General features: G+C 44.0%; 1 protein-coding gene across 3 annotated transcripts in view; it reads left to right on the top strand.

Annotated features, from left to right (window-relative positions):
* LOC139553310 (A-kinase anchor protein 6-like) overlaps nucleotides 1–12239 on the top strand; it is a 189133-nt gene that overhangs the window by 13185 nt on the left and 163709 nt on the right. For 2 of the 3 annotated variants that reach the window (XM_071365507.1, XM_071365506.1), the window contains exon 2: nucleotides 8133–8512. In XM_071365507.1, the coding sequence (XP_071221608.1) occupies nucleotides 8165–8512 (348 nt within the window). In that variant the 5' untranslated portion in view covers nucleotides 8133–8164. Of the gene's footprint in view, nucleotides 1–1311; nucleotides 1516–8132; nucleotides 8513–12239 lie in introns of those variants that run through there. The other variant, XM_071365508.1, reaches the window with a different exon arrangement.

Raw genomic sequence — 12239 nt, 5'->3', positions numbered from 1 at the left:
GAACGAGAGGGTGACAAATTTAGGGACTGCTAATTGAATCATTAAGGGACAGAGTTTTGCAGATTAATCAGAAATGGTGATTAGGCCTAGTTTACAGTGACTGTCACAAAGAATAGTACTCTCACACTCACTCACTCACTCACTCACTCACTCACTCACTCACACTCTCACTCACTCACACTCTCACACTCTCACACTCACTCACTCACTCACTCACTCACTCACTCACTCACTCTCTCACTCACAAAGATTGTTGTTAGTTATGGATGATTTGTAGCCTATGAAAGCGTACACATTAAATTAATAACTATGAAATTGTAGTTTGTTCAAGATGTGAGGGCAACATAAGCAGAAACAAAAGCCTTATTGTATTCTTAATGAGACTTGGTAATTGTTAGTACCATGCCCACTGACTGCCCTGAAGGCTAATATGCTGCAGTGCTCACACTGGTTCTATCTATGTCCTCCTTTGTCTTTATGGCTGGCATTGGCAATCCTACTATACAGTAGTAAAACGAAGTTGCCTTTTAGATGCTGATCTAAGATCAGCTTTTGTTTTTAGTCCTTAACGGTTCAGATTTAGATTGGTGTTAAGGTAATCTAATACTAGATCTGTGGTTATGAGCCCTTTAAGAGGCTGAGGCTGGTAATTTCCTGACCCTGCCAGGCAGCATACAGCTCATAGCCCAGAGTGAGACAGGGCCTCATTCAGCAAATCAAGCGTAGTGATGATGATGATGATGATGGTGGTGGTGATGATACAAGTCTTAGCTCATAGACATCCATATGAATCACAGGGATGGAGTCAAAGTGGTCCAATTCTCATCCGGCCCAGTAAGACAGTAATAAAATGACTTAAATGATGAGGTTCTGCAGGCAGACAGGATGTCGGTGCCTGACCAATGATTAGCTAATAGGCTCTGATTTACAGACTCTATTTACTTTGACCCCCTTCCATGTTCTCGCTCCCAGTCAATATCTAGCTTAGGCTAAGGCTACCCCATAACAACACAACGCCTGGTGTTTTTAGTAGGTCAACTATACAGAGAGAGGAGGAGAAAAGACAGGTATACATGAATACCAGTGAGTTCCATACTGTCCCCCTCAGCATCATCTCAGGGGTGTCATAATAAAGGCCTCGGCAGAAACCTTTGACATGGGCTGTTACTGTCAAGAGGCAGGGGAGGAGAGAGAGATGGAGAGAGATGGAGAGAGAGAGATGGAGAGAGGAAGCAGGGAGGTTTCAAATGGGAGTGGCTTGGATTTGCAGAGATTCTCTTTCTCTCACTCACTCACACTCACACGACCACATGGCTGAGGGCAGTGCTAAGCAATGTTTGTCACTCTGGCCTGGCAGAGAGGCAGGCTGACTGTCAGTCTGACAAACAGGGGGATTGGATACTCTTATCTGGAACCTGATGTTGCCTGGCCTCTCTTTATCCTCACATGGAACTCGGTGAGCTCTGCTCGACTTCTCATGGGATTTCCTTTTTTGGGCCGAGGATTTGAAATGAGGTATGCTGGGCCATATGGTCTGTGGACTTAGCACATCTGTGGTATGTGATCCCTCATTGTCGGCCTGGAATTATTTTGTCAGGAGAGTGTGTAACCCGTGAACGGGATTGTGTCAGCTGCACTGCCTCTGGATGTTATTATGTGTGTGTGTGTGTGACTGTGTTTTAGCTAAGTGCTATTCTAGCTGCCAGTAGTATGTGTTAACATGTGATGCTCAGTCGGGAAGGAGCGTTTCTCAAGGTGCTTTACTAATGTCCACATTGTAGATGAACCTCAGGGTGGAATGAAGAGCAAAATGGATGCTGTCAGACCAGAGGCATAAATTGCTGCCTGTGCAGTTTTTCGCGCATGAACAGGAGTGTTAGTATTGTCTGTGTGAGAGATTGATGAGAGATGGAGGGGGTTAGACAGATCATTAGAGAAAGAGAGAGGGAGAGAGAAGGAGAGAGGGAGAGAGAGAAGGGGAGGGAGAGAGAGAAGGAGATGGAGAGAGAGAAGGAGAGGGAGAGCGAGAAGGAGAGAGAATGGAGGGAGAAAGAGAGAATAGAGAGAGAGGGAGAAGGTGAGCGAGAATAGAGAGATGAGAGAGGTGGATGGAATTGATTTATATTTACAAGGTCTCTCTGTCTGGCCCTGTGTGTGTGTGTGTGTGTGTGTGTGTGTGTGTGTGTGTGTGTGTGTGTGTGTGTGTGTGTGTGTGTGTGTGTGTGTGTGTGTGTGTGTGTGTGTGTGTGTGTGTGTGTGTGTGTGTGTGTGCATCAATGTGTGCACGCGTTTGTGTATGTGCATTCGTGTGTGTGCTTGTGTGCGCCCGCGCGCGTGTGTATCAGTAGCAGCAGCAGTAATAAAAAGGCTTTGTCATCTCCAGAATGAGCAGAGTGATATTTCCAGATGAGCCTGAAAGGTCAGGAGGGTAAAACAGATGCAGAATTGAGTCATTCTTTTATCGTGCGAGCCACTTCTTATTGGTAGGTTGAGCCATCAGTCAGCGTATAATGACTTCTCATTGGTAGATGGGAGGCCTCTCACTGTAATAGTGTCATAATAAAGCAGCAGGATGCGTCTCCTCATCCAAGCCATTGATTTCCAGTGACGTACTGTAATGTTTCTCTATTCTATTAACTAATGTTGTTTCCAATCACACTGCTCTGCTGTACTGGTGTAGAGGAAAGTCTACCTTTTGGGCAATATTGTTAATCACTGCAACATGGACTGATGTGATCAGTCCATATAATATTTAGTTGTACATACAGTGATATAATTTGACGCTAGAGGATGTAGGGTCTCTGCTGTTTGTTGATGACCCACTATGTGAGGTTATGTACAGAGTTAGGAGCGTGGCTTTAAGGTGGGTTTTAATACAAGAAGAAATGGGTCATATACAGGAGCACATTGTTCAGGATGACTGGGATATCATTTAGTGCCTTCTATAGGTCAAGTATATTAGGTATTAGATGTTAAGCCTAGAAATAATTGAGACAGACGAGGTTCATTAGACCACTGAAGGAATGTGACCTTCCATGTAGGGATGTGCATCTTTCCCTTTCAAGATGATTCGATGCTTATCTAGATACACGGGCTCCGACACGATACAGGAACGATACGTTTTAGTTTGAAGTGATTTGGTTTGAATAGAGGAACGAATCGATGCGAGTTAATATAGCACTAACATTTGTTGCATAAACACATTCATTTTCCATTCTAAATTCAAATATTCGGCTCAGTGGATGTGTGTGTGTGTGTGTGTGTGTGTGTGTGTGTGTGTGTGTGTGTGTGTGTGTGTGTGTGTGTGTGTGTGTGTGTGTGTGTGTGTGTGTGTGTGTGTGTGTGTGTGTGTGTGTGTGTGTGTGTGTGTGTGTGTGTAGGCACCTGAGCTGAGCCATAAGATAAAATACTGATTGTGTAAAGCAAAACTACCAAAACCATTGCTGATGGTGAAGCTGAACAATCATAATAAAGCCCCGAACAGCATGTAGCCGTCCTATAGCATGTAGCCTTCCTATAGCATGTAGCCTTCCTATAGCATGTAGCCTTCCTATAGCATGTAGCCTTCCTATAGCATTTAGCCTTCCTATAGCATGTAGCCTTCCTATAGCATGTAGCCTTTCTATAGCATGTAGCCTTCCTATAGCATGTAGCCTTTCTATAGCATGTAGCCTTCCTATAGCATGTAGCCTTCCTATAGCATGTAGCCTTCCTATAGCATGTAGCCTTCCTATAGCATGTAGCCTTCCTATAGCATGTAGCCTACCTATCGCCAGATGAGAGTTGTGTCTCTGGTGGTAGCTTAGGCTACTTTTATTCCGGAAAACATAATTTTCAACAGTGCATTTGATAAAAAATAACCTGCCAAATTATATTGGTTGTCGCTCAAGGAATAAAGCCTACTATTGCACAAGCCATTTTACAAACATTTGTATGCTGAAGGTGATGCGCAGATGTGCCAGATCAGGAACATGCCGACCTCTCGTTGGTCCGTGTTTGACTAAGCTACTGATATTGCCTGGGGTTCTTCGGCATGCAAAATGACTTGTAGATCAATGATGTCAACATAATTGCATGCTTAGTTCAACACTGAAGGAGAGGACACAGTTGTCACAAAAGATGAGAGGTATTTTCAAATGGTAGAAAGTACGTTTATTTTATTATTTTTTAATTAAAAAATAAATAATTCTCCCCAATTTCGTGGTATCCAATTGGTAGTTACATTCTTGTATCATCTCTGCAACTCCCGTACGGACTCGGGAGATGCAAAGGTCGATTTCCGTGCGTCCCCCGAAACACAACCCAACCAAGCCGCACTGCTTCTTTACACAATGCCCACTTAACCCGGAAGCCAGCCGCACCAATGTGTCGGAGGAAACACCGTACACCTGGCGACCGTGTCAGCGTGCACTGCGCCCGGCCTGCTGCAGGAGTCGCTAGTGCGTGATGGGACAAGGACATGCCTGGGGGCCGAACCCTCCCCTAACCCGGACGATGCTGGGCCAATTGTACGCTGCCCCATGGGTCTCCCGGTTGCGGCCAGCTACGACGGTAGAAAGTCATTTGAGCAAAAAAACTTTTGTAACGTTTGAATCGATTTTCAGACTGATGCATGCTACATTTGGATCAGTTTGAGGTCCCACAGTCTGATGCACTCATCTTAAACACTTAAACCGGGACCGATGCTTATCAGTGAATGTGATATCCCTACAGGGATTTTCTTGGGCTTCGACATTGTGTGATATAAGAGATGGTGATCTGAATGAACACTGACTGTGATTCAATCTCACATTCTCACTGCCTTTGATTCACCAACATTCATAGAAAGAGGCCTGAACCCATGATGTCACAGGTTCTTCAATGCCAGAGAACCAGAGATGCTTGAAGGGCACACCAACTCCCAACTAAGCTTTTCTTTAGATAGCATAGTTTTGCTTCAAGAAGCAGGGAGACGCACTCATCAATTCTAGTATACCATTACCAAATGTATTATCTGGTGAAGAACCACTGCCACTGCAGTACATCTAGGATGTGGTTTGGGAAACAAACGTTGGTGCCAGTAGTGAGGGGGTGAGGATGAAGTACTAGATCAAATGTCAATCAAATTTATTTAGAAAGTCCTTCTTACATCAGCTGATGTCACAAAGTGCTGTACAGAAACCCAGCCTAAAACCTCAAACAGCAAGCAATGCAGGTGTAGAAGCACGGATTAAGGCGTCCGCATGCTTCCCAGCCGTAACATTTTGGAAGAGTTTGTACATTATGACGACATTTTGTGACGTTTTTGTTAGTTTCGGTTGTTCTGGCACATTACATTTTTGCTTGAGGCAAGCCGAAGTCGGTAGCCGAAGTCTACGCCACTTCGTCAGTGATTGGTCAACAGTAAGGATTCTTCAGTAAAGTCTTTGTTGTCATTCAACGAGAGACGACTCGTTTTCGTGCAGTAAGGATTCTTCAGTAAAGTCTTTGTTGTCATTCAACGAGAGACGACTCGTTTTCGTGCACGTTTTTTCACTGAGAAATACTGCACCAAACATCTTAGTTAGATGTAAAATTGCTCGACTATGATCTCCTCGGCAACAACGTCAAAATTAATGACAGATTTCTTGAGTTATCTTAGATTAATTGACTTTTGAGGAAATGTATAATGGCTATGGCGTCTCAAAATGGACAAACAGCACTATTGACGCTTTTTTCTAGTTTTTCAAGCAAAGGTGTTTTAAGGGAGTATGAGAGCACACTCTTTCGGTTTGCCTAGCCGACTTTGGCTAGCCGCCAGCCGAACTGAAGCTTGCTGACGCCTTTACAGAGGAGGAACAGGAACCGGAATCTTCCCCTTATCCTGTCGATGCTTCTCCTCTCCTCCTAACAGCTGGGCACTTCGTAGCCATCTTAAACAGCTGGGGAGCAGGACAGTTACTGACTGACTGACTGACTAACTGTTTTTGCTGCCAGTACAATCAAAGAGAATTATAGAGGGGACAGTGATTAAAGATGCAGTCAAGGATCTTAAGCACAACAAATTCATAACATATTGTACGTATTGGATTTGTAACATAGCATACGAATTGCAAAACATATATATATATATACAGTATACAGTGCCTTGCAAAAGTATTCATACCCCTTGGAATTCTTCACATTTCATTGTGGGATTAAATTGGATTTAATTGTAATTTTTTTGTCAACAATCTACACAAAATACTCTAATGTTAAAGTGGAAGAAAATTAGATTTTTTAAAAGATTGATAGAAATTAAATAAGTATTCAGCTCCCTGAGTCAATACACGTTAGAATCATCTTTGGCAGTGATTACAGCTGTGAGCTTCTTGGGTAAGTCTCTAAGAGCTTTACACACCTGGATTGTGCAATATTAGACCATTATTCTTTTCATCATTCTTCAAGCTCTGTCAAGGTGTTGGGTTGGAGATCATGGCTATAGACAGCAATTCAAGTCTTGCCATAGATTTTCAAGCAGATTAAGTCAAAACTGTAACTTGGCATCTCACTGTCTTCTTTGTAAGCAACTCCAGTGTAGATTTGGCCTTGTGTTGTAGGTTACTGTCCTGCTGAAAGGTGAGAATGCTGATCATTGACTACAGCTCAGCGTTCAACACCATAATGCCCACAAAGCTCATTACTAGGCTAAGGATCCTGGGACTAAACACCTCCCTCTTCAACTGGTTCCTGGACTTCCTGACGGGCTGCCTCCAGGTGGTAAGGGTAGGCAACAACACATCTGCCACGCTGGTCCTCAACACTGGAGCCCCTCAGGGGTGCGTGCTCAGTCACCTTCTGTACTCCTGTTCACCCACGACTGAGTGGCCAAGCACGACTCCAACACTATCATTAAGTTTGCTAACGACACAATGATGAGACAGCCTATAGGGAGGAGGTCAGAGACTGCCAGGACAACAACCTCTCTCTCAATGTGAGCAAGACAAAGGAGCTGATCATGGATAGGAAAAGGAGGGCCGAACAGGCCCCCCATTAACATCGACAGGACTGAAGTGGAGTGGGTCGAGAGTTTCAAGTTCCTTGGTGTCCACATCATCAACGAACTGTCATGGTCCAAACATACCAAGACAGTTGTGAAGAGGGCACAACAACACCTTTTTCCCCTCAGGAGACTGAAAAGATTTAGCATGGGTCCTCAGATCCTCAAACAGTTCTACAGCTGCACCATCGACAACATCCTGACCGGTTGCATCACCGCCTGGTATGGCAACTGCTCAGCATCTGATAATAAGGAGCTAAAGAGGGTAGTGCGTGTGGCCCAGTACATCACTGGGGCCAAGCTTCCTGACATCCAGGACCTATATACTAGGCGGTGTCAGAGGAAGGCCCAAAAAATTGTCCAAGACTCCAGTCACCCAAGTTATAGACTGTTCTCTCTGCTACCGCACGGCAAGTCTAGGACCAAAAGGCTCCTTAATAGCTTCTACCCCCAAGCCATAAGACTCCTGAACAACTGAACTAATCAAATGGCAAACCACACGTTTTACATTGACCCCCCCCCCCCCCAGCATATGTGGGAGGTCCTTCAAGACTGTTGGAAAATCATTCCAGGTGAAGCTGGTTGAGAGAATGTCAAGAGTGTGCAAAGCTGTCATCAAGGCAAAGGGTGGAGTCTACTGGCTGAAATTATACAAAAGTTCTGGAGCATCACTTTAAGCATAGGGTGTGACATAGGCAGGGATACTGTGTCCAACCAGACAGACAGACAGACAGTCAGACAGTTAGACAGTTAATGTGGGTGTTTTGTGCACATTGTTGGGTCTAACTTTTCCTATGTCTTAAGATAATATTTGAATATGGTCATACGTTCCCCCACAAGACAGCGAGCTGAGCTGTCTGATTAAGAAGCTCTCATTGGTATCTGTAGCTCTGCTAATATTAGACGTCTGGCCATAGAATGATGGCTGATTTATTCCCCAGCAGAGCATGAAAGGAACTGCTTATGGATTTGCATCTGAAATTACCCAATTGGCTTCTCTCAGTATAAATTAAACATTCTCTGGCAGCTCTACAGTTACTAATGAATGTTTCTGTCCTTTCTTCCTTCCCTCCTTCCTTCCGCCCTGTCCTCCCTCCCTCCCGTCATCCATCTCTTCCGCTCTGTCTCTCTGCAGCTTATTGAGAACGAATCTAGCTGTTATTCACCATGAACGCTGCTGTGTCTCCCATGGCCTGTGAGGCTGTCTCGCCCATGATCACCTCCGTCACGCCCACCCTGGAGTCCATCCCTAAGGAGGAGGAGGAGGCAGGCCTCAGCCCCAGCCAGGGTGGTCTCTGTGGGGAAGGTCTGGCCAAGGAGAGGGACCCGGCCCAGAGGTATCAGAACAAAAAGCCCCCTCCCCTGCACACGGGGGCGGACTGGAAGGTGGTGCTGCACCTGCCTGAGATCGAGACGTGGCTGAGGGCCACTACTGACAGGGTCCGGGACCTCACATACTCTGTCCACCAGGACTCAGTCAACAAACACGTGGACGTGCATCTAGTGCAGCTGAAGGTGAGTGGGCCTCCACACACGATATACTCTCATCTCATATTCTGGTTTCAGATGGCCTAGTAGCAAGGAACTACCCTGGGCCCGTGGTCACAAAGTGTCTCAGAAAAGCAATGGTTATCTATGGTTGATTTTCCCTTTTGAATAAGATTATATGGACAGGGTTTGACCGGCAGGGATGTCCTTGTCCCAACGCGCATTAGCGACTCCAGTGGCTGGCCGGGTGCAGTGCACACTGACACGGTCGCCAGGTGTATGGTGTTTCCTCAGACACATTGGCTTCCGGGTTAAGTGGGCATTGTGTCAAGAAGAAGTGCGACTTGGTTGGGTTGTGTTTTGGAGGATGCACGGCTCTCGACCTTCGCCTCTCCCGAGTCTGTACGGGAGTTGCAGAGATGAGACAAGACAGTAACCACCAATTGGATACCACGAAAAAGGGGTAAAAAATAAAATTAAAAATGATTTCTCCAACATCATGTCCCAGTATAATGACCCTGTAGGAGGAAGATGTGATTAGATGTAATGAGGGGAGCTGTACCTTCTCAATAGCCTTGGAGCTGGACTGGTGGAGCACTATGTAGGGAACAGGATGCCATTTGGGACGTAGCCTCAGATCAATGTTGAGAATCCCTTCTCCCTCCCACCCCAGCACAGCCAGTCCAGGCTGGGGCTGTGGTTGATGTGTGCTGATGATTTTGCAGATAGCAGCTATTTTGAAGAAGGTTTTACGTGCAATGATTGTTGTGTGGTTGTTTTATCTGCCTTAGTTGAATGCATTGATTGTAAGTTGCTATGGTTTCATGACTAAAATATAAGGGTGAAAGTAGGCTACTGGTCTGACCAGTGACTGGCTGATCAATCAGCCAATGGTCTTATTGGATTCTGTTAGAAGGTCAGGGTGGACCAGCCCTCAGCCCTCTAATTAAACAGGAAATGGAGGAACAGAATTAGTTCAGCCAGCCAGCCTCAAAGCACTGGGAAGACTCAATGTGAGTCTCAAATGGCACCCTATTCCCTAGTGCACTATGGGCCCTGGTGAAAAGCAGTGTACTAAAAAGGAATAGGTTGCCTGTTGGGACATATCCTCAGTGAACATGGTGTGGTACTGTAAGAACTTGTTTTTAGGGATCAGTTTGGGATGAGATACTCAGTACTGAAAACCCTCTTAGTGTAAACAGCAAACCTCTAGTGAAGTAATGATGTGAACATACAGTACCAGTCAAAAGTTTGGACACACCTACTCATGCAAGGGGTTTTCTTTATTTTTACTATTTTCTACATTGTAGATTAATAGTGAAGACATCAAAACTATGAAATAACACATATGGAATCATGTAGTAACCAAAAGTGTTGAACAAATCAAAATAGCCACCCTTTGACTTGATGCCAGCTTTGCACACTCTTGGCATTCTCTCAACCAGCTTCACCTGGAATGCTTTTCCAACAGTCTTGAAGGAGTTCCCACATATGCGGAGCAGTTGTTGGCTGCTTTTCCTTCAGTGATGGTTGCTGATAATGGGCCTCTATGTAGATATTCCATAAAGAAATCTGCCATTTCCAGCTACAATAGTCATTTACAACATTAACAATGTCTACACTGTATTTCTGATCAATTTTATATTATTTTAATGGACAAAAAATGTGCTTTTCTTTCAAAAACAAGGACATTTCTAAGTGACCCCAAACTTTTGAACGTTAGTGTGCATGTGTTATTTCATAGTATTGATGTCTTCACTATTATTGTACAATGTAGAAAATAGTAAGAACAAAAGAAAACCTTTGAATGAGTTGGTGTGTCCAAACTTTAGACTGGTACTAGATGTTATCGCATAGTGCAAAATGTCAGAAATCTACTCTGTTGACTTGTTTCCATTACACTCCCGGATGGTAACAAGTATAGAAACTGCTTACTAGTGTACTTCTCAACATGGTGACTTAGATATAATGTCCAGTATATCCAGTCTGTCTTTAGTCTGTGTAGTAAGTCTGGTTCAAATCAACATGTGCTTTTAGTCAACTCCCCTGACTATCGTTGTCATACCATACTAATGCCATACATGTACAGCAAAACAGTGATAGTCAGAGTAGTCAAAACACACTCAGACAGGACAGACAGTTGGTAGACAGTTGGTAGACATTGACAGGCGCTCCCGTAACTGTCGTACAACCTAAACCACCGGTCTGTCTCTCTCCTCTCCGTGTGGATATCACAAACAGACTGACAGTGTTGAAAGCTCATCTGTGGACTGTGATATATATAGCTACCTTTGCCATCCCAGAAAGGTTTCTGTCAGTGTGCCTGCTCACTAATCCTCCTCAATAATCACCTCACCATAAGACGCCATTTGCGACACCACAGACCGTGATGATGTAGGCTAATGTTGGTATGAATGGTGCTAATAGGTGGACGTTACTTATCTCTTTTCAGCCTGTGTCCTCTCAATCATAATAGACCGTCTTCAGAGGGAGCCTTGTCACTCTGTACACTACATAGAGACTGAGTATGAGTATTAGATTGTATGAAGGATACAGAGGATACACAATGTGAATGATGTGATGTCTCAAGTAGAAAAGATGCCTGATGCTGTGTCTGTGTACACATTACTGAGGTGTTTTAGTTTCGAATCATCTCCATGAAGTGATGCATCATAGGTAGGCTGCTACATTTACCTGAAAATATCCTGAAGGAGGATTATGGTAGATTTGGTTACATAAGTATACAGTATTCTATTTATTGTTTTGACAAAAGACGGTTGCCTTAGAATAGTGTTAATGGGGAGAACAGCATTACACCTGTGTTTATAGATGGATGTGGGCTCTGGTCAAAAGTAGTGCACTATATAGGGAATAGGGTGCCATTTGAGATTAATACTTTGTCAATAGCGTGCCTGCATGAAGGATCAAAGGCAAATGAAATGACCATGCCTAAATTGTTCAAACTGTATGTACCCTTCCATAATCCCTTCCTAACCCTAGTCTTGGATGATGTAATCTCTATTCAGTCAACTTTGCACCTTTCAATTCATATCACTTCAGCATGAATGGACAAATTTATTTATTTATTTATAATAAAATAAAATAAAATTCACCTTTATTTAACCAGGTAAGCTAGTTGAGAACAAGTTCTCATTTGCAACTGCGACCTGGCCAAGATAAAGCATAGCAGTGTGAACAGACAACAACACAGAGTTACACATGGAGTAAACAATAAACAAGTCAATAACATAGTAGAAGAAAATAAAAAAATAAAAAAGAGAATCTATATACAATGTGTGCAAAAGGCATGAGGAGGTAGGCAATAAATAGGCCATAGGAGCGAATAATTACAATTTAGCAGATTAACACTGGAGTGATAAATCATCAGATGATCATGTGCAAGTAGAGATACTGGTGTGCAAAAGAGCAGAAAAGTAAATAAATAAAAACAGTATGGGGGTGAGGTAGGTAAATTGGGTGGGCTATATACCGATGGACTATGTACAGCTGCAGCGATCGGTTAGCTGCTCAGATAGCAGATGTTTAAAGTTGTTGAGGGAGATAAAAGTCTCCAACTTCAGAGATTTTTGCAATTCGTTCCAGTCGCAGGCAGCAGAGAACTGGAAGGAAAGGTGGCCAAATGAGGTTTTGGCTTTAGGGATGATCAGTGAGATACACCTGCTAGAGCGCGTGCTATGGGTGGGTGTTGCCATCGTGACCAATGAACTGAGATAAGGCGGCACTTTACCTAGCA

The sequence above is a fragment of the Salvelinus alpinus genome, chromosome 25 (assembly GCF_045679555.1).
Source record: "Salvelinus alpinus chromosome 25, SLU_Salpinus.1, whole genome shotgun sequence".
NCBI lineage: Eukaryota > Metazoa > Chordata > Actinopteri > Salmoniformes > Salmonidae > Salvelinus > Salvelinus alpinus.
Note: the sequence above shows the minus strand (reverse complement) of the source record. Positions and strands in the feature narration are given on the sequence as shown.